Raw genomic sequence first — 26,010 nt, 5'->3', positions numbered from 1 at the left:
AAATTTACATTCAATGAATGCAGTTTGGATGACTGAATGGTGTTGCTTGTTTAGACTTTCATTCCCAAGATTAACTCAAGTCAAAGCTTTAAGCCTTGACCTAAGCAGTAGCATATAACAGTGTTTGTACTACAGCTCCTGATGTGAAAGGCCAGATAGTATTATTTGTTAATAATATTTTATGTCCTAAGCTTATATTTTTTCTCATTCTACATAATATCCTTAAGAGATCTCATCCACTCCCATGGTTTGAATTGTGAGCCATGTGGTGATGACTCCCAAATTTAAACTCTCAGTTCAGATCTCTCATCTATTTTTGCAAATGATATCCCTCTCTGGATGTTCCACAGACGCTCCCCCAACCCTCAAGATGCCCAGACTGAACTGCTCGTCTCCCTCCCACCACCTCCTTATTGCCCTTTGTTGGTCCAAGTCTTGGTCCAACTCTTGATCCAAGTCAGAAACTTGTCACACTCACCTTTCTACATAATCAAACATGAGTCTTGTCATTCCTGTCTCCTAAATCTTACATCTCTTGGGTCTTTCCACATCTCTCCTCTTCCTCACTAGCCTAGGACACTATCATCTCTCACCCACAGTACTGCAAGTCTCTTGCTTCCTCACTTCCCACTGTTTCTAACTGTAGACAGTGTCTGGCAGATTCTCACAGCATGCTATGCTGAAAGCCCTTTAATCGCTATCCACAATTCTAAACACTTTAACAAGGCATACAAGGCCCTTCGAAATTAGGTCCATCTACCTACTTGGCCACATGGCTCACATCGTTATTCTAGCATAAGTAGTGTATAGCTCCGCAAATGTGTCATGCTTTCTCTTCCGTCCAGGCCTTTGCTTTTCTGCTGGAACCAGATCAACACATACTTCACCAGGATAATTTCTTAGTGTCTTTTAAAATGTTACCTCCTCCTGGAAGCCTTCCCTGACTCTTTTTGTTTGCTCCTATAGTATCCTGACATTACTTTTATTTTAGCACTTATCGTGCTATACTTTAGTTGCCTTTTACCTGACTCCACTATATTGTAAGCTTCTTTGGTCAGGGGCCCTATCTTGCTGCTGAATTCCCATTTTCTAACATAGTGCTTGACATATAGTTGGAGATATACGTATATGAAATAGAGACAGGGAAGGACACAGTACAGAGGCCCATGCCCCACAACTAAATAATAAGTGGTCATGAGAATGGAAGACATCTAGTACATATTGTATCACAGTAGAGAGAGCATGACGCTTGGAGCCAGATAGACCTAGATTTGAATTATAGCTCTAGGTCTTATTACATGTATCCTTGACAATGTTTTATAAACTTTCTAAGCCTTACTTTCCTCATCTATAAATTGAAGATAATGATCTCTACCTTGTAGTATGGCTAAAGATCATTTTAAATACCTGGCATTTATAGTGGTGCTGATAGCTTATTTTTGTTTTGAAAGTACTATGTGAATAGTGATATTAATATAAATAAACAGATACATTATTAATTCATCACAAATGAGGTAGATGGCATAGGTGTGTTTTTCTTTAAAGAATTTTGAGAAAGGAGTAAAATTTTGAAACACCCAGAGTTAGAGAATCAGCTATTATATCCCTTAGCAAGTATAAAAATCTATTCGCATGATTTCGTTTCTAATTACCTTTCATTTGTTTTTGAATCGCTCTATTCAGAAACAAAAATGCAAAGAAAAAAAATATGAGAAAGGCTCTTGAAACCACATTGAATTGTACGAACTTAGTGGTTTTGAATTCGGGTATTTTCCATTTGTGAGTGGCCAAGCCCATCCATTGTCACATTATGGAGAACTATTTGGCCCTTCTCCAGGGGGATGCTTACCTGTCCGCCCGAGCGCATCTACCTGGTTCTTCTGGGACCCGCTGACAGAGGCGATCACGATTCGGTACTGCTCCCCAGCCTCCAGCCTGTGGAACGTGTGCTCAGAGACAAGCTTGGGGACGGTCTGAGACTCAACCTTTTGATTCTGCCTGAACACTGACACCGTGTAGGAATCCACGTCCCCCCCACCTGGAGTCCAGTTCACCGTCAGGCTATCTGTCGCCCCGTTGGGAGAAACGTGAATATTTTTGACAACACTAGGAACTAAAAAAGAAAATAAATTTAAAAAGCATCACTTAGAGAATGAACTGTGGAAATTTTCAACTAAAAGTTTCGTGCTTCCCTACCTTTTAGCATCTACTGAAAAACTACATGTGAAAAAAATTGGCATCAATCTATCATTTTTCTCTAACTTTTCTGCTTGAACTGAAGTTGATGGGGGAAGTTTAGAGGGACATCAAGGCCAGTGAGTGGAAATGAAGAATGCCAGTTATATAGTGGGCGCTAATTAGATTGACTTGGTCCAAGTCTTGGTTTTCTCATTTACTAGTTGTGGGACTATAGGCCAACTGCTTAACCCCTGTAAGTTTCAGTTTCCTTATCCGAAAAAGAGCAATGATAATAATAGCGACCAGCCCACGAAATTGTTAGGACTGAACAAAATGTACATATAAAATACTTGGCTGTGTGTCTAGTTCACAGTAAACTCTTAATAAATGTTAACTATTATGGCAACACTCCTAATAAGAGTTCCAAAGAAGGAATATCCAACCAACCAATCAGGTTATTTATACTTAATCTGTAAACCTCACAGGCAACAGCTATTCATATCAATTCAATGTTATTTTTCAGAAAGCTTTTTTTTTTTTTTTTGCGGTACGCGGGCCTCTCACTGTTGCGGCCTCTCCAGTTGCGGAGCACAGGCTCCGGACGCGCAGGCTTAGCGGCCACGGCTCACAGGCCCAGCCGCTCCGCGGCATGTGGGATCCTCCCAGACCGGGGCACGAACCCGTGTCCCCTGCATCGTCAGGTGGACTCTCAACCACTGCGCCACCAGGGAAGCCCCAGAAAGCTTTTTTTTCTCCCCCTACTTCATACTTTAGTTTTGTTAAACCAGCTTGGACAACATTATTGTCACTATCAAGATAACCTTCTCCCTTCTTGCCACCCCCCAACCCCTTAGCCCTTTAAATCCTCAACCAAAACGCCTGGCTACCCATCATGCTAAATACACCACACTATCTAGTCAGGTTCTAGAGCCAGATTTCCAATTACCTGTGAAGCCCTCAATGAAGGCTGACTGCTGTACATCTCCACTGATCGTCAACACAAGAATTTTATACTGGCGCCCTGGTGTGAGGGAGGTGAATCGATACTCAGCTGCGGTATTGACAAGGTGAAAAGGAGGAAATACTTTCATATCGTTGAAGAGCAGTTGGATCTCATACTGGTCGACGTCCCCATCAGCTCGTGTCCATGTCACCTGAAGGTCCTCAGTGCTCCTGTTCCGCAGTGTGAGATCCCTAACAGCCTCTGGGACTATGAGAAGACATTTCAGGAAAGTGACTGATCAGAGTTTACTACACAATAATTTATGAATCACATTCACAGAACTGGCAAACATCTCCCTTTCCCAAATAAACCACTTCAGCTACTTCATGCATAATTAAACAAGAAAAATTGGAAGCAACTATTAAAATTGTAATTTTTTTCCTGGCATAAATCTTATATGCTAAGTATTGGTAGAATATAATTGTAAAATGAGTTTTGATCTCAATCATAGGATAAAACAAGACATCTAGAACTTTAAATGCCACAATGCAGGAGGACAGGGAAGAAAAATGAGAAGTTTGGTGTTCCTGCTCCCCCACTATGCTTGCTTTTATCTGCCAATAAATATTCTGTAATTATAGGCCATGGCTTGGCTGAACGACGTTAGCTCCAACTGAGACTAACTGGGAATGTAATTTACTGATCAGTAAGCAGAGAAAATTCAAGGTTCAGATAAATTATTTACTCGATGACCTTCAAGTCCCAACCAACTACCAAATTTTGCAATCTTTCCACTTACTTGTTCTTCCATTCCCTTGTTCACTGGCTTCATATTGTCCACTTTTTGTAGTAACAGTGACACTGTACAACCGTCCAGGGACTAGCTTAACAAATATACACTCGTTTTCAGACTTGGGAATGCTTTTCGTTTGAATGAAGTTGTTTTTGTTTTTCATGGTGACTTCATAGTGATCAAAGTCTCCAGTGGCATGTACCCAGGATACCTTTAAATAGTCGCTCCTGGCTGAGTTGCTGATACTGACTCCCTGGACCTTGTCAGGCACTGCAAAAGAGAACAGAAGACAGCTAGAGATTTAATGGTTCTGAGGGAGCAATTGATCACAGACGACAACACGAGACGATAAAGGAAAGTGAGTAGATTTTTACTGTGTGCATTTAAAAGAAAAATCTTAGACTTCAGATCACAAATTTCTGGAGGGGAAAGATTGTTATCAGTTTAATCAGTTTGGACTGATTAAATGGATCTTTTCACAGACCTGATGAATTAATTCTAATCCTGTTGTTAGCCTACACAAAGTGTCATGTACAAAATGGAGCATTAAACATAAAAACTGATGATTAATATGAATGATGGCAGTGATATTAATAATTCCAGCATACCTTGGTGACTCAAGATATGATACTAAGTTACCAAGAAGAGTATAAACAATCCAAAAGAAAAACGGAAGATGAGGAAACACATATGGTAACTAATACGTGAAAAGATGTTCAACATCATTGGTGACCAAGGAAATGCAAGTCAGGGCCATGGCACAATACCATTTTACACCCATTTGGTTGGCAAAATTTAAAAAACTTGATAAAACCAAGTGTGAGAGAGGATGACCATCTACAGGAGATTGGATGAATGAAATGGTATATAAACACAGTGAAATACTATACAGCAGTCACAATTTTTCTTAACTCAAAACACAAAAATATGAATTTTGCCCTTAATATCAAAACACAAAATATGGATGAATCTTATCAAGATAATACTAAGTGAAAAATCTTAGTCCCCAAAGATTACATACTGCATAAAAAATACCTTTTTTGTATTAAAACAACTAAAATTTTAAAAATATAATTTTAGGATTACATAAATAATAAAACTGCAGGATGGAAGGCAAGAGAGAAAAATAAGAGTCAACATGATGGTTACTTTGGGATGGACCAATAAGGTGTGAAATACATGATCTGATATAGATTATTATCAAGTCCTAGCTTTTATTTTGGGTAGTGGTTTCTCAAGTACATATTAAATTACTAAAAATTATTAACTAAATGTCTAAATTTAATTAAATGCCATAAAAACAAATTGCAGTGGCGAAGTGGCAACTGATGCATAGGATCCTGAACCAAGAATTATGATTAATCCAACTTTGTGCACCTGACATGCCCCATAAACATATAAACAAACGAACAAACAAATCTGTGTACCCATTGGTTTTTTCTCAATTGATCAATCAATCAATCAGTGCTTGTTAACCGGAACACTGTAGAATAAGGCAATTCTGTATTTTGAGCATGATATTAAGGATATTCTATTTTTTCATTTGGGGCTGTATTTTAATTCAAAAGTAGGCCCTAGATTCGTTACTATTTGGCTATAACTGGATCTTATAAATATTAATGAGAAGGAGCATTGAAAAGAAGTATATGAACTCAATCAGATTCAGGGCCCTAAATTTCTATCTTAATACTAGCATGTTCTCTGGATCGTGTAGCCTCTGTCTATGTTTGGCTTATGTTAAGGGATTTCTGCTCTGACCACATGCCACGCCTATGTCCAAGTTTTCTCTTCCACTTTCTTCCAAAGCATGAAATGACCCAGAAATTTCAATATTTTGGTATCTAAGCTGCATTTTTCATGAAGCTTCTTAACACCTACAAGTTGCATTACTATCCTTTGTTGGCTTATGTGTGCTGGTTTTTGTACTGGAATATATCTCACCACAGATATGGAGCAAGGGCAGGTGTGCTTTTTTTCAAGATATTTATCTGGAACCAATCAGAGTGTTGCTAGAATTTAGTCATCACAGACTTGTACAGAAGAAATTCTGAAGTGACACTGTAAGTATGGGCTAAGAAAGGTCAGCAATCCAGGCAATTTACTGAAGACAAAGCAGGAAGAAAAACCAGGCTGAATACCATGCTAAGTCAGTAAGGGGCTCTCCAGGTGGAACTGGGGGTAATTTGTGGGACTTGCCTTGCTGTATGGTGAGATGATGTGATACAGAATTAGAAATATTGACACTTTCACCCGAAATGTAGAAGGCGTTGAGACAATCAGCCAAAATCAACATGGCAACAACTCAGACACGACTCTCCAGTTAAACTGACTTGTCAGGGGCAGTGGTTTGCCTTGATTAGTCACGGGCCAAATCCAAGTCCATGTTGGTAAAGCATCAAAAGGGTTCTTTGAATAAAGGATCACTTTTCTTGCATTTAAAATCAATCCTAGCACAAGACCTTGCAATATGAAGGTCATGTGAATAGGAAACCTTCATGAATTGACACCAAGGGGAAGCAAGGGGCTAGTGGTTGGATGACATATCCTTTAATTTCTGGCAATTTTTAGGCTCCAAATTAATCAACAGAAGACACTGACATAAGGCTGCTTTGTAAATAGAAATCAGATCTCAGTCAGTATCGTGCTTATCGGCATACGTAATAATTTGAGGGTAGGGACTATCTCTTTATATCCCTGACTAGTGCTTTCAGGGAGAGCATGACATAGTGGAAACAGCCCTGGAGCGCGGTAGGGGCTTGGCTACTGCTCAGCCGTGTGACCTTGGAGAAGCCACAGATTCCTCTCTGGGACTTTATCTCAAATGAGATGGGATTAGATCATTCTAAGGACACTTTCAATGCTAGCATGCTGTAACAATGTAAATCAGTGGTTCTTAACTTTCTGAGGTCACAGAAACTATGAGAATCTGATAAAAGCCATTCACTCTCTTTCCAAAGAAATGCACATACCTGCCCTAGCCCTAACAAGTTCACGGACAGTTTGGGGGTTACTATTTTCCTAAAGTCTACCCACGAAGCACTGGGTGAAAACCCCTGATCTAGGTGATTTCTGATTATTCATTTACCAAACATTCATTACTCAATGAATGACTCTGGAGCCTACTAGGCTCCAGACCCTGTGCTGGGGTATTGGATGATGTCAGTTGTCCCAGATTCTCATGAAAAAACTGACATTTTAAAATGCAAATATCAAACCATAGCTCAGCAGGAAAGATTTGATAAAATATTAATCTCACTTTAAGCAGAAATCTCAGATGTAAACCCCAGGAAGCATAAGTATATTGGGAAAACGGTAGTTGTCTAAACTTAGTTTCCAGCACATCGAAGACCAGGCCTTCAAAGCCTTTGCTAAGATTTTGCTCTTAGTCCCAGAATTATAAAGGTTCACATTTTCACCTTGTGTGTAAAAGGATGAACAGTGGTCTTGACGAACAGACATTTCAGGAAGGATTTCAGGACAGAGAGTTTTGTAGGTTCTGGAGTCATTCAGAACTGGGTTTAAATCCAGGATCTGAAGTGCACTGGCTGCTTCACAAGTTAAACAGTTGGACAAGTTATCCTGAACCTTGGTTCAGCATCTTATCAGAATCTGTAAAATGGGTATAATAACAACTACCTCAATAAGTACTTTATAAGGATTAAAGTAGTGAACATCCATAGAGCCAGGGTCTAGCAACCCTAAACAGAAATACCTGTTACTATATTTGAATATACTATGAATTCTAGCCACGAAAATGGTGTTCATCTTACTTTAAAGGTAACATCTGCTCACATAAGGAACTTCTTGGGTGAAAATATGAAGACTCTATAATAATGTTGTGATCTCAACGGTCTTTAATCCCCCCATTATAGAATTGCTGCAGAACTGTGATGCCCTGAACCACATAGTCGGCTGGCTCTCATAGGGCCTGAACCTCCTGAGATCCTCACCTGTCCGCTCTTGGCCGAAGGAGTGATTTTCATATTTGCCACTCCTCGTCGTTATGGTCACATTGTAGAGGCGGCCCGGGGTGAGGGAGCTGAAGGAACATTCACTGACAGACTTGGCAATCACGAGGGACTGAACCACCCTGCCGTCGTGGGAGAGTGTCACCACGTAGCTATCCACGTCTCCAGGAGCCGGCAGCCAGGATATGCTGAGGTAGTCATTGCGACCAGAGTTGTTCACCCTTACTCCACTCACACTGGAAGGGACTGGGATTTAACAAGGGGGAGAATATTTTAAAAGAGAGGCACAGTCAAAAGTCGGAGTCATCTATTGCGGTGGGCAAAAACAGTGTGGACTCAGGAGATCTGATTACCTATGAGGTCAAGGAAGGGTGACGATTTCACTGTAGCTTCTGGAAGCTGAGAGTTCTTACATCATTAGATTAACCAAGATAAAAATCCAAGGAAGTCTTTTGGATGCCTCATAAATACAAGGATGCTGCTACTGCATTTTTATGGTGTGGTTGTTTGTAAAGTGTTTTAAGTGGAGGTTTTTTTATGTGAACATGTCAGGAAGTCCCCTATGTAGGAAAGGGAACAGACATTAACTATCTAAATGAAAGAGCTTGAACCAAACCCATCAATATAGAAAGGTTTTTGAGGGGAAAGGTGACGAGTGCAATAGCTTTTCTAAAAGTCTTAGACATTGGGATAGCTTCGACCTTCTTGCGATTAATTTATTTATTCCTGGGGTGTCTAATCATTTACACAGGTGAAGGGGTTGTATTTCCCTTCGCAAAGCATTTCCTGCCCTCTAGTGGTGAGAAATAAACCTAAATGCCTATCCTAGAAGCAATAAGTCTGGAGACCAGACTTGAGGGCAGAAAGACATGCTGTGGCAATAATGGCCTTTCTGATGTCCACCATAATTATGTGCTTCTCTCAGTTGGGGTTTTAGCGTCACAAGCATTTACTAAGAACCAACTATTTTCCAAGTATACAAAAATGGAAAAGATGTGGATGACTGTAAAGAGTTCCCTGCCTACAAGTACAGTCTGCAAATTAATAATCATGGTATTGAATAATAGTTGTTCCATGTATTAGAAATAAATGCATGACAAATAGTACTGTCAGTAGTGAATATAAGAATAAAATATATAGTATATATGAACTGCACTACTGTTTTCATCATTGGTTGACTGACTTCCGCTATATATTTTCATATAATTGTCAATATCCGTACATCACATATAATGGACAGGATTTGGCTAGATGACCTCTGAGAATCTTTCTCATCTAATATGCTCTGACTTTGTGGTTTAATCCCCAAAGTCTTCTGTGCATTTACAAGCACTTATCCATCACTAAAATTATAAACAGCACTCTACTAAATAATTCTGCTAATGCTGTTCCATGCACATGGACATATCCCAGATATAACATTGAACTTTTAGCCATACTATTTATGTATTGATGCCTTCCTTCCTTTTTTTTCCCCTTTCCTTCTTTCATCCATCTAACCATCTGTATATCCCTTGGTTGTTCTCAGAATAACTATTCTTGTTTTTTAAAACTGCTGGGAATATTTGCAACTATCAACATTTTATTAGAAAGATATAATTATTAAAAGTTTCACCAAAAATATAAATTCATGTTTAAAAAAAAGATATAATATTTATTTTTTTTCTTTAGAATGAGCATTTTCTCAGGTTAGAATTAGATTTGTTAAGCACGTCTGGTATCTTCAGTTTTAAATATTTTGCCACCTTATCTAAGCTGGAAGGGTTTATATATATGTTTCAACTCTGTGGAAATATAAGTGAATTATTTCAACGTTGACTAATACTTAAGTAATTTGAGTAGATGGTAATGATTATCTGGGTTTTAGCCATTGAATTTTTTTACAATCTACCATGTACAGAATTTACTAATTGAGGCACCTTTTAAAATCTCTAGTTATTGTGTTTCTATAGTAATATCCCATTTTTCTCTTTTTTCATGATAATGTCTGCACTCAATGTGTTTGAATAAAATAACTGATGTTTATATCTATTCATATCTTGTCCTCTCCTTAAGACTTTATTATCATTCTTCAAAGAATTTCTTGTCTCATTTTTGCATACTTCTGTTATATAATGGTCAAATATTGATACCTCTGTTGCCATTAAAATATAGGTATAAAAATAATTACCAGTCCCACTTATCAAGCGATCTCAGATATCAAACTATTTTCGTATAGCACCATACGCTGGACAGCCCTTGTGATATTTTAAGATGGGAATTAACCTGTGTGGCGGCATCTGACTACTTGCTCACAAAACCATTTCCTTTTCCTCTTGGACACACAGCTAGACTGTATTTCCCAGCCGCCCCTGCAGTTAGGTGTAGTCATACAACTGTGCTCCCGTTAATGGAATGTAGGTGGAAGTGATGTGTTTACTTCCAGCTTTAGTAGTCTTCCTCCTCCCCATAACCTCCATTCTCTGAAGAAATGGAGAGACCTCTGAGAACCTAGAGGAAGGAAGAACCACAGATGGTAGGAGCCTGGGTTCCTTAATTATTGCTTAGAGAAGAACCAACCAATAGAGTTGTCTACTCAGGAACACCCACATTGTACATTTGTATAAGCAGGAAATAAGTCAGCCTAATCTAATACAACTGCAACTCACTGGGAAATGGATGCAAGATCCCGTTCAACTCCTCTCCTAAACTTGTTATTTCTCCTTCCCCACTCTGATACCCTGTGTCAGGGTGACTTATTGGGGATGGAAGAGAAAATGAAGGCTTAGATAGATAAGTGAATGGCAGAGCTAGGACCAGAATCTAGGCCTCTTGATTCCCCAACTAAGCTTTTCAGTCCCTCACCCCCAATTATGCTACATTGATGGACGGTGCCAAGAACCATTAAAAGAGAAGAAGGAAGGTATCAGGAAGAACACAGGCAACAGTGTCAGTTGCCACAGAATGACAGAAATGGGCAGACATCAGTGAATTTCTACCTAGACTATGAGATATTTTTTCAATGACTTAGTTGCTCTTTTGGGAGAGTTAATGAAGTTAATGGTCCTTGGGTTCATTAAGCAGGTGAGATTCATGATTTTAGAAAAGGATATATCTATGGATACCTCACGCTGATACTCAGAATCTGAGCATTGGAAATATAGTGGGAGGAGACTGACATCCAACTTAACATAATCATATGAAATTAAACAGGCAAAGTCACTGACCTGAATTCACTAATAATTATTAAAGCTTCTATTGGATTTATTTAATTGTATATCTTTCTAAGAAACTGGAACATACATTTTATATTGTTTGTTTATGTTCCTTCTTTGTGTTGTGTAGAAAATTATATTCCCTTCTTTGGTGCTATACCTCTGTCTGACACATATGACCATATGACATTTATTTGATTACTTAGCTCTCTGCCCCATTTGACTATGAGCTCTTTAAGGTCAAGGAACATTGTTTAGGTGGCATACAGTATTAAGCACTGTTTAATGTTGCTTGTGAAAATATATGGGATTGGGTAATTTTATTAGCTTAACTTTTTTTTTTTGCGGTATGCGGGCCTCTCACTGTCGTGGCCTCTCCCGTTGCAGAGCACAGGCTGCGGATGCGCAGGCACTGCGGACGCGCAGGCCCAGCGGCCATGGCTCACGGGCTCACGGGCCCAGCCGCTCCGCGGCATGTGGGATCTTCCCGGACCAGGGCATGAACCCGTGTCCTGCATCGGCAGGCGAACTCTCAACCACTGCACCAACAGGGAAGCCCTAGCTTAACTTTTGACCATAGAAGTTGGAGATCATTTTTTTTTTCTGTGTCTTGAAACCAAGAATATGAAAGAGAATGGAAGATACTTTGAAAAAAAAGTTCATGACTTGTTTACCTTAATCGGACATAAATATTTCAAAGAAAATCAGCTAGATGAAGGAATAAGCTTAGGTAACAGATGACTATCATGTCATTGCAAAGGGTTTTCTAGGAGTTCTGACACATGTATTGGAGATTTTAGAAAATTTAGAATTCATTCTCTCCTACTCTCACTCATCACCCAATTTCCATTCCTGGGAGATCAACATGTACTGTCTGGATAGCATTGAAAATTGGCTTTTAGGAAGATCAGAGTTGGGTCTGTCTTTAGGATGTTTTAAAACACCTAGGATATACCCTGGAGGTTCCACGTGCTCAGATCGCCGTAGGTCACAGACACTCTTCTTACCTGTCCTTCCCTCCATCACCACTTGTCGGGAAGAGATTCCTCCGCTTACTGTGGTTACCACCATGGAGTAGAGGCTGCCCGACTTGAGGGAGTGGAAGCTGTATCTGCTGGTCTCACTGGAGACACTTTCATTTTTGATGACCACGTTTTCATGGATCAGTAAGACTTGGTAGAAGTCTATGTCTCCCAGTGCTTGGGTCCAGTTAGTGAATAGACTGCTTGTTGTCCCTTGGTTGGCCACATGCAAGCCGGTCACTTGGGCAGGCACTAAAACAGAGTAGACAGGGAAGAAAAAACAGATGACACTTCGTCACCCTAAGGAAGTGTAACAAAAATGAGTAAAAAATGGAGACAGTCTTGAAAATGCTAAAAAAATATATATATTTTTTGATATAGACACTCAGCTTTATTTCCTGTGAAATATGGAGAACTATTCCCCTACAGAGACTCTACCATTCTGAAAAAGCTGCTTATATGGGAAATCAAAATTATTTCAGATCCAAGGATAAGATGATGCATGCCTATTAGGTAGTCTTGATTTTTACATTTTAAATAATAAAAGGCTGCTATTGTTTTTATTATATGATATTGCTTATATGTGAATTCTAAAAAATAATACAAACGAACTTATTTACCAACAGAAACAGACTCACAGACATAGAAAGCAAACTTATGGTTACCAAAGCGGAAGGAGAGGGAGGGATAAATTAGGAGTATGGGATTGGCAGATACATAAAAGGTGCTATTTTTGAAGATTGCTTACTTAATGTTATTTTATCTGTCTCTACTCCATGAGAACTCAAAGCCACATGATCTACTGGAGCTAATGGTTGTTATGGGGTGGTATTGGGAAATCTCTTTAACCTGATGATTAGATTGTAGTCTAGGAGACTGGTAATTCTTTATTGGCACATTCTCAAGAGGACTATTCTTATACATGAAAATGCTACAATACTATATGCTATAGTATTATATAATAATAATAATGATAATGAAAATGATAACAACTGATTGCCTGTTATGTGCCAGTTATGGACTCTATGCTTTATAGATGTTATATTATTGGGTACTCATTCAAAACTCTATAGAGTTAATTTTTTAAATTCCCTTTACAGAGGAGGAAACCAAGGATCATAATGTAAGTAACTTAGCCTATACAACAGTGCTAACAAATTGTCATTCTGGCGTCCAAAGCCTGATTTGTCTCACCTATGAGCCTGTGCCCTTTACCTAATTAACAACTACTGTGATTTTTAACCTGTCCATTGACAAATCTTTTACACAGATCTTGAAGTTGGCACTTGATCAACATACATCTCCTTTGTGCCTCTTCCCAGAATTATGATAATCAAAGGGAGTGGAACCTTGCACAACCCTTCTCAGAAGTCACTGACTTTTGGATTTAGGTACAAACATACTTATTAAAATACATTACTGTACATGGATCAAAAGATTCAATTCCAATTCTAAATTTCATATGGAAAGCAAAGGAATTAATATGCCAAAACAGTTTTGAAAAAGAAGAATAAAGTTGGAGGACTAACATCATCTGATTTCAAAACTTCTAGAAAGCTACAGTAATGAAGACAGTGTGATACTGGCAAAAAAGTAGACACATAGACTGATGGAACAGACGTGAAGGTCCAGAAATAGACCCAACACATATACCGTTGATTGATTTTTTTTTTTCATAGAGATGCAAGGGCAATTCAGTGGAGAAAGGAGAGTCTTTTCAACAAATAGGACTGGAATTATTAGATGTGCATAAGCAAAGAAATAAACTTTGCCCCATATCTCACACATATACAAAAATTAACTCAAAATTGATTATACACCTAAATTTACAACCTAAAACTATGAAACTTCTAGGAGAAAATTTTGGTGACCTTGTGTTAGACAAAGGTTTCTTAGGTATGACACCAAAAGCATGATTCATGAAAGAAAAAAACTGGTAAATTGACATCAAAATTAAAAACTTATGTTCTGCAAGATACACTAATAAATTAATGAAAAGATGAGCCAGGGGAGGAGATCAAGATAGTGGAGTAAGAGGACAGGGAGCTGACCTCCCTGTCACCAAAAATACATCTACATGTGGAGTAATTATCACTGAAAACTAATGGGAAACTGGCAAAAAGACTCTTGTACAACCAAGACTGTAAGAAAGATACACATGTATAGGGTAGGAGGGAACAGAAGTGATTGGGTCAGGACCTGTGCCCCTCAGAGGGGACTCAGAGGACAAGGGAGATGATATTGGTGGACACTCAACCTGGGGAGTGAGCAGGTTAAACCAAGTTTGGGCATCTCAGTCCTGGTGTCCTACATGAGGAGACAAGCCCCCTTAGCTGGTTGGAGAACTGCTGGGACAAAGAGAAGAGCTGAGGAAGTCTGGACTCCGTGCATGAGGGGCACACACATGCTGGCTAACCCCCAAGGCAGAGCAGAGAAAGGTCTGCTCTAGTGGCTGCCGAGTTTCCCATGACCACCTGGCACACATACCAGCCCAAGCCAAGCAAACATTCCGACCCCACTCACTTCATGCCACAATGTGGCACTGGATCTGGGGCAGCCACGGCTGGGGAAGAAACTTGACTGTGGGACCCAGAGGTGACCCGGAGCAGCTCCACCCCGGGCTGGAGCAGCACGCCTCTACTTGGTGCTTACTCAAGCAGTGCCTCAGGCTGCCCAGGTCTCTGATGGGGTGGCCACTCCACCACAGCTAACCTCCGGATACATGTAGAGCTCACATGGGTCCCGCCTGCCCTGTGGAGCATTTCCACGACAGGGTGGGGGCAGTGGATGCAGGTAGTAGTGATCAGCTGGGAGAGACAAAGGGGACCTGCACCAGAGGCTGCATCTGAGTGGAGCCATAGACACCTACACGGGCAGCACATTGGAACTCTGTCTGCACACAGGCCCCACTTGCTTCAGCACTCCCCTCCTCTGGGGTAAAGGTCCTGGTGCTGGGAGAGGGAAAAACACACACTTAAAGTGAACAAAGTCAGCTCAAGCCTGATCCTCAGGGTTTCTACCCAGCAACTTGGGATTAGACCCCACCCCTGACAGGGCAATGATGGCCACTGAACAGAGAGGAAGTCCCACCTCACACCTGGCACCAGCTCTAGCCCCTCCACCTCCAGCCCAACCTCTACCAAGGTGACAGCTGCCAGCTATCACCCTAAAACAACACCCTGAAGAAAGATTTAACTTGCATCCATGTCAAATCCAGCTCTCGCACCGAAGACACTGGGCGAACACAGCCTGTATAGGGATGCTCCCACATAAGAACACCCCTTTAAGACAACAATAGGTAACTGTTGCACCTAAATTCATAGAGGCAGAGATAGTTAAGCAAAATGAAAAAGCAGAGGAACTACTCTTAATTGAGAGAGCAAAAAAAAACCCCTAAAAAAATAAATAATGAAACAGAAATAAACAATTTACCAGGTAAAGAATTTAAAACATTGGTAATAAAAATGTTAACTGAATTAGGGAAAAGAATTTATCTAAACAGTGAACATTTTAACAAGGAACCAGAAGATATAAAAAAGATCCAATCAGAAATGAATAACTCAATAGCTGAACTAAAAAAAACATACTAGAAGGAATGAAGAGCAGACTAAGTGGTACATAAGTGATCTGGAAGATAGAATAATGTAAATCACCCAATCAGAACAGCAAAAAGAAAAACAAATTTAAAAAATGAAAGCAATTTAGGAGATCTCTGGGATTAAGTGTACCAACATTTGCATTATAGGGATCCCAGAGGAGAAGAGAGAGAGAAGAGGACTGAAAATGTATTTGATGAAATTATGGCTGAAAACGTCCCAAACTTGAAGAAGGAAACAGATATCCAGGTTCAGGAAGTGCAGGGGGTCCCAAACAAGACAAACCCAAGTAGAGCCACACCACATATCATAATTAAAATGGCAAAAGCTAAAGAGAGAATTCTAAAGGCAACAAGAGAAAAACAAAGAGTCATATACAAGGGAATCCCCATAAGGCTATCAGCTGATTTCTCTGCAGAGATATTCCAGGCAAGAAGGGAGTGGCATGATATATTCAAGTGCTGAAAGGGAAAAACCTGCAACCTAGGATACTCCACCCAGCAAGATTATCATTTAGAATAGAAGTAGAGATAAAGAACTTCTCAGACAAGTAAAAACTAAGAGTTCATCAATACTAAATCTACCCTAAAAGAAATGTTGAAGGGTCTTCTCTAAATAGAAAAGAAGTAAGAATCTAAACGAAAGGGAAAAATCTCACTAGGAAAGGCAAATATATAATAATGATGGAGGATCAACTACTTAAATAAGCCAGTACATATGTTAAAAGACAAAAAATTGTAAAAACAACTATAATAACACTATACAGTTAAGGGATAAGCAGAAGATGCAAAATATGTCATCAAAACCACAAAATGTGGGGGAGGAGAGTAAAAAATGTAGGTCTTTTAGAATGTGTTTGAACTTAAATGACTACCAGTTTAAAACAAGTAGATATAATTGTAGGTCAGCATATGTGAATCCCATGATAACCACAAATCAAAAAGGATAAAATATTTAGGAATAAACTTAACCAAGGAGGTGAAGTATAAACTCTGAAAACTATAAAAACATTGATGAAGTAAACTGAAGACAATACAAAGAAATGGAAAGACATTCCATGCTCTTGGATTGGAAGAATTAATATTGTTAAAATGGTCATACTACCCAAAGTAATCTATAGATTTAATTCAATCCTTATCAAAATACCCATGTCATTTTTCACAGAACTAGAACAAATAATCCTAAAATTCACATGGAATCACAAAAGACCATGAATTGTCAAAGTAATCTTGAGAAAAAAGAACAAAGTTGGAACTATCGTATGCCCAGACTTCAGATTATACTACAAAGCTACTGTAATCAAAACAGTATGGAATCCCTCTCGCTCTTCCTTTCTAACCCCGGCCGGGAAAGATGGCTCCCGCAAAGAAGGGCGGCGAGAAGAAGAAGGGCCGGTCCGCCATCAACGAGGTGGTGACCAGACAATACACCATCAACATTCACAAGCGCATCCATGGAGTGGGTTTCAAGAAGCGTGCCCCTTGGGCACTCAAAGAAATCCGGAAATTTGCTATGAAGGAGATGGGAACTCCAGATGTACGCATTGACACCAGGCTCAACAAAGCTGTCTGGGCCAAAGGAATAAGGAATGTCCCATACCGTATCCGTGTGCGGTTGTCCAGAAAACGGAATGAAGATGAAGATTCACCAACCAAGCTCTATATGTTGGTTACCTATGTACCTGTCACCACTTTCAAAAATCTACAGACAGTTAATGTGGATGAGAACTAACTGCTGATTGTCCAATAAAGTTACAGAGCTGCCTTCAAAAAAAAAAAAAAAACAGTATGATACTGACACAAAAACAGACACATAGATCAATGGAACAGGATAGAGAGCCCAGAAATAAACCCACACACCTATGGTTATTTAATCTATGGCAAAGGAGGCAAGAATACACATTGCAGAAAAGACAGTCTTTTCGGCAAGTGGTGCTGGGAAAACTGGACAGCTACATGTACAACAATGAGATTAGAACATTTCCTCACACCATATACAAAAATGAACTCAAAATTGATTAAAGACCCAAATGTAAGAGTGGAAATCATAAAGCTCCTAGAAGAGAACATAGGCAGAACACTCTTTGGCATAAATCGTAGCAATATTGTTTTTGGATTTGTCTCCTAATGCAAAAGAAATAAAAGCAGGGGCCTCCCTGGTGGCGCAGTGGTTGAGAGTCCGCCTGCCGATGCAGGGGATACGGGTTCGTGCCCCGGTCCGGGAGGATCCCATATGCCGCGGAGCGGCTGGGCCCGTGAGCCATGGCCTCTGGGCCTGCACGTCCGGAGCCTGTGCTCCGCAACGGGAGAGGCCACAACAGTGAGAGGCCCGCATACCGCAAAAAGAAAAAAAAAAAAAAAAAAAAGAAATAAAAGCAAAACTAAACAAATGAGACCTAATTAAACTTAAAAGCTTTTGCACAGCTAGGGAAATAATTGACAAAAAGACAAACCTATAGAATGGGAAAAGATATTTGCAAACGATATGACTGACAAGGGGTTAATATCCAAAATATATAAAGAGCTCGTATAACTCAGTATAAAAAAACAAACAACCCAATTAAAAAATGGGCAGAATACCTGAATTTTTTCCAAAGAAGACATACAGGGGGCTAACAGGCACATGAAAAGATTCTCAGCATTGTTAGTTATTAGAGACTAAATGCAAATCAAAACCACAATGAGCTATCACCTCACAGCTGTCAGAATGGCCATCATCAAAAAGTCTACAGATAACAAATATCGGGAGGATGGGAAGAAAAGGGAACCCTCATGCACTGTTGGTGGGAATGTGAATTGGTGCAGCCACTATGGAAAACAGTACGGAGGTTCCTCAAAAAACTGAAAATAGCACTCCTATATGATCCAGTAATTTCACTCCTGGGTATATATCTGGAAAAAATGAAAACACTAATTTGAAAAGATACATGCACCCCAATATTCATAGCAGCACTATTTACAATAGCCAAGATATGGAAGCAACCCAAGTGCCCATCAACAGACGAATGGATAAAGAAAATGTGGTATAAGGACTTCCCTGGTGGTGCAGTGGTTAAGAATCCACCTGCCAGTGCAGCGGACACAGGTTCGCTCCCTGGTCGGGGAAGATCCCGCATGCCACAGAGCAACTAAGCCTGTGCACCACAACTACCGAGCCTGCACTCTAGAACCCACGAGCCACAACTACTGAACCCATGTGTCACAACTACTGAAGCCCGCACGCATAGAGCCGTGCTCCGCAACAAGAGAATCCACCACAATGAGAAGCACATGCAGTGCAACGAAGAGTAGCCCCCACTTGCCGCAACTAGAGAAAGCCCAAGTGCAGCAATCAAGGCCCAAAGCAGCCAAAAATAAATAAGTAAAAAAAATAAACTTATTTAAAAAATAAAAGACAATTTACCTTTGAAAATACTGATAATGAATGCAGTCCAAGCCCATGCCATTGTTAAAAAAACAACAAAAAAAAGAAAATGTGGTATATATACACAATGGAATGTTACTCAGCCATGTAAAAGAATGAAGCTCTGCCATTTGCAGCAATGTGGATGTACCTAGAGAATATTATGCTTAGTGAAATAAGTCAGACAGAGAAAGACAAATACTGTATGATATCAGTTATATGTGGAATCTAAAAAATAATACAAATGAGTGTGTGTGCAAAACAGAAAGAGACTCACAGATATAGAGGACAAACTAGTGGTTACCAAAGGGTTGAGGAAAGGGGGGAGGGGCAAATTAGGGATATGGGATTAAGAGATACAAAGTACTACGTATAAAATAGGTAAGCAACAAGGATATATTGTATAGCACAGGGAATTATAGTCATTATCTTATACTAACTTCTAATGGAGTTATAGCCATTATATTATAATAACTTTTAATAATAACTTTTAATGGAGTATATTCCATAGAAGTGCTGAATCACAATGCTGTACACCTGAAACTAATATAATATTGTAAATCAACTATACTTCAATAAAATAAAAAGACAAGTCATAGACTGAGAGAAAACATTTCAACACACATTTTGACAAAGGACTTATTCTGGAATAAAGAATTCTCAAAACTCAATGATAGGAAACAAAGAACCCTATTAAAAAATGGGCAAAACAGTTGAAAATATCTTCTTCCACAAAAAGATAAGTGGATGGTAAATAAGCATATGAAAAAAATGCTTGAAACCATTAGTTATTAAGAAAAGGCAAATTAAAATCACATGAGATACCTCTACACATTTATTAGAATGGCTAAAATTTAAAAAACCAAACCAACTGAAAATACCAAGTGTTGCTGAGAATACGGAGGAACTGGAAATATCATACATTGTTGGTGGGAATGTAAAATCTTACAACCACTTTGGAAAACAGCTTGGTAGTTTCTTGCAAAGTTAAACGTTCACTTACCATATGACACAGCAATATGAGTGGTGGGAATAATGAAAATGATCTTAAGTCTAAAACAATGCCTTGGACTTTCATTGCTGGCACAAACCATGAAAATCCCCCCAATACACGCAACTGCACATGTTGGATAAAACATAAAAATGTAAATGCATGAATGAGTTGTCAAGAATGTAAGGAATTCTCAGAGACCTATAAGAAAGTGACAGAGAGGTAACTGGATCACTGAAGCAGACTGTCACCATGAGGGCATCTTTCAAACATAAATTTAAGCTTTGATTTTATAGCTTTGCAAGAGCTATGAATAGGACTTTCCCAGGGTGAGGAACCTCATAGGTGACTCTGCATAATATTGGATTCTGAAACTTTATATTCTAAGCGTAAGTGAAATACATATTTACTCTCTATTCCCCATATACTGCAGCCTCCTTAATACTAGGTGGAGAAGAAAAAATTTCCACTGAGAATTCATAATGTCAAGACAGCCTCAGTGAGTTTGCAACCCAAATTCATAAAACCCTGGGTGATCAAAAAACCTCAAGTTGACAATTTAGATTAAAATAGGTCTGGGTTGATAGAAATCCTGTGCACCTGAAAGAACCAAGTGAAAAGAAAATTCTTTCTGAAACCCACCTTCAAAAAAGGCCCCAAAGAATTCCCACAGAATAAAATCCCAAGGTATATGAGTTTAGAATAAAACATCACAAACATTTAAGGAAGTAAGCACCATGAGCAAAAGGCAGAAAACTCAGTAAACAACAGCACTGAACTCCTGAATATTTCAGATATTATACTGATCAGACATAGAATGAAAATAAAAATCATTAATTTGCTTATAGCAATAAAGGAGGAGAATGGAAAGAGCAACAGAATACTAAACATATTTGGAAGAGAACCAAAGAACATGTTTAGGGCCTCCCTGGTGGCGCAGTGGTTGAGAGTCCGCCTGCCGATGCAGGGGATACGGGTTCGTGCCCTGGTCTGGGAGGATCCCATATGCTGCGGAGCGGCTGGGCCCGTGAGCCATGGCCGCTGGGCCTGCGCATCCGGAGCCTGTGCTCCGCAACGGGAGAGGCCACAACAGTGAGAGGCCCGCATACCGCCAAAAAGAAAAAAAAAAAAAAAAAAAAGAACATGTTTAACAGTGAAGAATATAACAATTAAATTTTAAAACTCAGTGGGTGGATTTTAAAATAGATTAGATAGAACTAAAGAAAGATAGATTAGATAGAACTAATGAACTAAAACTAAGAGCTGAGGAAATTATCCAGACTATAGCCCAGAGAGCAAATACATGGAAAACATGAAAAAAAAAAAGTATACAATGCCCAGTACAGAACAGGTTTTAATGAACATTTATAAGTTGAATGTTAGACAATTCAGCAGACAGGATACTTTTAAAGCCTAAAATTTATAAAAAATGTTACCTGTTCTTCCTTTGATTGAAGATGAATTTTTTAGGTCTCCACTAATACTGCTGACTGTAGCTATGTATTTTCGTCCAGGCACCAGGTCAGTAAAAGTGAATTCTTTGGCATCTTTGGGGAGCAACTTGTGGATGAGTAAGAGGTCTCTGTCGATTAGTGAAACGATGTATTTCTCCCATTCTGCTGCAGGGGTCTGCCACATGACACCCAGTGAGGTTTCATTGGCGTGTTTGACACGAAGCTGAAGGACAGCCAGGGGGACTGGGGAAAAAGCAATGGACATTCGGGTCATTGATTAACTTGGATACACTCCAGTATTCTTTAGAGATCTGTTCTCTTCCATCCACAGGAGTGTTCTAGTTGAGCATTTCTTTTCTGAATGCTTATGAGCATTTAGAAAAAAAAATGCTAATCACAAAAAAACTTTGTTCATGTAAAATAACCAGAAATAAGGACTCAAAAGAATACTCTTGGAAAATACTTTACTGGGTCATTTATGTTTGATCATCATCCAGCAGATATTAATATTTGGAAAATGAAGAGATAACTGGAAGACACAGAGGGCAAGCTAAAGACGTTTCTTGGTCCATTTCTTTGACGTTCTTCTAAGAACATTGCGTCAGTGTAGTTATTTCCTTATTATCAGGCAAGACTAAAAGAGAACATATTTGAATTTCACTCCAAGTATGGAGCATTCCACGTCACAGGGATTTTCATAGACATGTTGAGTTTAACAGGTCAACTCTCTTATTTGAAAGTTGAGGAAATGGACTCAGAGAGGTTGTGACTTGCCCAAGGAATTACAGTATAATGGTGACAGCAAGAATACCAAAACCCATGCCTCAGTAGCCTCACTCTCCTCTGCCCTAAAATCTGAATATATCCCTCTCCACTTTAACAACTCTTCCTTGGTACCTGAAAATCCCCGATTAGTCAACAGTGGGTCAAGGCAGTGGTTCTCTAACAGTGATCACCAGCAAAAGGCTATCAACTGTCTACTTTGTGGGGAGGATTCTCTCAGATTGTTTCCTTCCTGTTCTTTTGGTTAGAAAGGTCTTTCTTTTAAAAAACAATAAACCTACTAGTGGAAGTGATTTCTAATACTCTAATTTGACAAAATTAAACAATACCAACCTATTTCAGTTTGTCAGTCTATAATGTCTCAAATACAGGGAACCCTGGGGTATGACATTGACGGTTACCTGGGTTACTTGGAAGAAGGATCAAATTAAGGTTCCATCAGTCATTAACATCTTGATATTCGCTTACCTGTCCTGCCATGGCAACGCTTAGAATTCTTCAGATTTCCGCTCTCAACAGTGACTTCGACCTCATACTGTCTTCCCGGTATGAGCCCCACATCACGTATGACGTAGTGTGTTTCCTCCTTTCCCACGGTGGTGTTGAGCAGCACCAAAGAATCATTCAAGAGCAGGATACGGTACTGCTCCCAGTCTCCAGCAGGGGGCGACCAGCTCACCACCAGGGACCTTGTAGAACCATTGCTGTTTGCCTCCAGGTCCCCAACATTCTCTGGAACTAAACAGTGAAATGATGTCAAAAGGAGATACTAAAATCCAAAAGTAAGGCTGCTCATTCACTTTTCATGGGCAACAGTAGATAAGAGACCTAATAGCTGCAATTCAAAACATTTCTATCGAATGGGCTTGAGGATGCGGGAAGGGGGAAGGGTAAGCTGGGACGAAGTGAGAGAGTGGCATGGACATATATACACTACCAAATGTAAAATAGATAGCTAGTGGGAAGCAGCCGCATGGCACAGGGAGATCAGCTCGGTGCTATGTGACCGTCTTAATAACTCTCAAAGCTCATAATATGGTAATTTACAGGAAGAAGGCACTGGATAAATGTTTGGTGACATAAATAAAATAATTTATGGGAAACATGGGTAAGTGCTAACTGGCCTTCATTATAAGAGTTGATCAGAAATGTTTTATTCATTAGTATCAATGCTAATTCATTTATGCTACTTAAGTGGTGTGACATGAAATAGCACAGGGCAGAGACAGAAACACAGATCATTCAGGAATCAATCCAAATACATTTGCTTAAATAATCAGACGAATGCAATTAACCCTCGGCTTGACTCTGTGTAGCGGAGCCTGGCCCATAGACACCCTGAGTCATGTAGACCATACTTCCCAGGTTGGGAAAGGGATTTTCCTTCTAACTTATCCTGTTCTAAGGTGGATCAGAGAGTGATTTGAGCAACTAAAGAATTTCTGGAGGCTTAGACTCACCTGTTCTGCCCACTGCCATCTTATGAGCAGACAATTCACCAGAGACACAGCTGATGGTGACTTGATAAAGTCGTCCAGGGGCTAAGTCTTTAAATTGAGTTTCAGTAATCTGGGGTGCTAATATTCTGGATTCTTTGATGGTTCCTTGGTGAGACAGTGTAATGTTGTAGAAATCCACATCTCCAGAAGGTCTTTGCCACTTGACTTTTAAAGAGGTCAAAGTGCCATCATTTGTCACCTTCAGATTTGAGACTTCCATGGGGGCTAATTAGGAAGAAAGGGAAAGAGACTTTAACTCAGGATATCATACCACTCTTATGGCCAAATTTTGACCTGTGTCTTAATCTCTACAAGCCACACTCCCTGCTCTGAAGAAAACAACTTCACAAGGTAAAAATAATACTGCAAAACCAAAGAAAGGTTGTATGGCTAGTGGAGAGAGGACAAACATGGCAGTCAGGAGTCTAGATTCTGCCTCAAACTTGGCCATTGGTTGGCTGGGCAACCCTGGGCAGCTCTGTCTATCTTACTAAGCCTAGGGGTCCTTATTGCCTAATGATGGCTTGATCAAACAAAACTTAAAATGGTCTTTTCCAGTTCTGAAAATCTTTAAGTGGAATCCTCAAAGAATGTCATCTGCCTAATTTCTTCCTGTCTTTATGTATTTAATAATAGAAAGTACATAATAAATAGACTGGTTGACTGGCCATCATAAAATTTTTTGTGCTAAAAATAGTTTCTTTTTCATATTGAATCATGATAAAGTTAAAGCTTAGGAGTTGTGTCATTATTTCATCAGAGGAAAATGATTACAAAGGAGAGACACTTTGGTAAATATATTTTCTACCTTTTGCCTATGCTATAATTTTGGGCCTCACTAATGGCATAATATAAATTCACAATGTCTCATTAAAATAATGGGTGTGGCACATTGCTTTTGCATATGCCAGTTAGAAGTGCAATTTGCTCTTGATATACATAAATAATTCTTAAAATATATGGTACATTTTTGTTGGGAATATACATATATATATATTTGAGGTGTGATACGAAAGGTATATAAATATATAGGTGTCCCCAAATATCTTTCCCACCAACCTCCTATTATTTCAGGAACTCTCCTCGCTAGAGTAATGTCTAAGGCACTACGTATTTTAGAGTTTCTCTTAAAGTTACATAGCTTCCCAAAGGAGGGGATTTATTAACACATTAGACCCACCAGAAGCATTAGAATCCACTTGAATATAAGCTCCATGAGGGGAAAGACTTTGTCTCTCTTGGACATTGTTATATCCACAATGTCTGGTATATAGTTTACACCTAATAAATATTGATTTAATGAACTAATGAATGAATAAGTATGTATATAAATGATTCATTAAAACTTAGCACAAATTAGTTTTCTGGCTATGTTAGGCTATGAGAACAGGTTCTATAGAATTGGGTCTCAGGAGATGTTTTGTTGGATAGAGGGTTTGGGCAATGGCTGTTTCTTTATACAAAGACCTAAGAGTAGGTCTTTGTGTAGCACTGAGAAGAGTAATCCTGGTTCATTGTGAGTGATGTCACAAAGGCAGGGGATGATGCCTGTTTAAGAGAAGGAAGTAGGAATCCTTAACTAAAAAGAGAAGCTAAGACTATATCAGTGATTAACTCTGCTATTTCACAAGGTTGTCAAGGACGAGCCTAAACTTTAGAACGAAAGGGAATCCCTTTTTCTCTCAGTAGAAAAGCGGATACATATTAAGGTCTTCTACAACATATGCATTTCAATTTGTCCTATACTACCATTATCCAAATAATTTAATAAACCTTGTTTATTAAACATTTCCTTGATTTGGGTTTTATTCTTGTTCAGAATAGCTAGGGAAACTTACTTGTCCTGGCTGGTTTCCATCTGTAGTTTTGCAGCCCTGCAGCCTCGGTAACAATGGTGACATTATAGAGGTGACCAGGTATCAGTCCATGAAAAGCATAGGAAGTAGTAGATTTGTCCACAGCATAACTGTGAACTAGAATTCCTTTATCCATTAGTATCAGCTGGTATCTTTCCACGTTCCCAGAGCCATGTGACCAGGAAATCAGGAGAGAATTCGTTTTCGCTGAAATACCAATATCTTCCACTGGCGATGGCACTAGTGGGATACAATGCATTTCCCAAGTGTCATTCATAATTTCCTTATAGAAGGTATAGACACATTTCATTTGAAACCACACATCCATTTA

The 26,010-nt window shown here is 39.3% G+C and overlaps 2 protein-coding genes across 3 annotated transcripts in view; one reads left to right on the top strand and one right to left on the bottom strand.

The window, feature by feature from the left end:
- Positions 1-26,010, bottom strand: part of PTPRB (protein tyrosine phosphatase receptor type B) — a 117,070-nt gene that overhangs the window by 46,533 nt on the left and 44,527 nt on the right. For both annotated transcript variants that reach the window (XM_081249367.1, XM_081249368.1), the window contains 9 exons: positions 25,662-25,919; positions 23,785-24,048; positions 22,793-23,062; positions 21,524-21,784; positions 12,084-12,350; positions 7,865-8,128; positions 3,921-4,184; positions 3,125-3,388; positions 1,850-2,113 (listed from right to left, as the gene is read on the bottom strand). In XM_081249367.1, coding sequence (XP_081105493.1) covers positions 1,850-2,113; positions 3,125-3,388; positions 3,921-4,184; positions 7,865-8,128; positions 12,084-12,350; positions 21,524-21,784; positions 22,793-23,062; positions 23,785-24,048; positions 25,662-25,919 — 2,376 coding nt within the window. The remainder of the gene's footprint in view (positions 1-1,849; positions 2,114-3,124; positions 3,389-3,920; positions 4,185-7,864; positions 8,129-12,083; positions 12,351-21,523; positions 21,785-22,792; positions 23,063-23,784; positions 24,049-25,661; positions 25,920-26,010) is intronic.
- LOC308625207 (large ribosomal subunit protein eL31-like) lies at positions 17,013-17,477 on the top strand. Its single transcript, XM_081249145.1, has one exon. The coding sequence runs from the start codon at positions 17,048-17,050 to the stop codon at positions 17,423-17,425; it is 378 nt and encodes a 125-aa protein (XP_081105271.1). The 5' UTR covers positions 17,013-17,047; the 3' UTR covers positions 17,426-17,477.

This window comes from Mesoplodon bidens, assembly GCF_964165515.1.
Source record: "Mesoplodon bidens genome assembly, chromosome: 11".
NCBI lineage: Eukaryota > Metazoa > Chordata > Mammalia > Artiodactyla > Ziphiidae > Mesoplodon > Mesoplodon bidens.
The sequence above is the reverse complement of the archived record's forward strand: the minus strand, read 5'-3'. Positions and strand labels throughout refer to the sequence as shown.

Bases quoted from the DNA above. Each gene is read 5' to 3' on its own strand.
- LOC308625207 (XM_081249145.1), top strand. From the start codon at position 17,048: ATGGCTCCCGCAAAGAAGGGCGGCGAGAAGAAGAAGGGCCGGTCCGCC.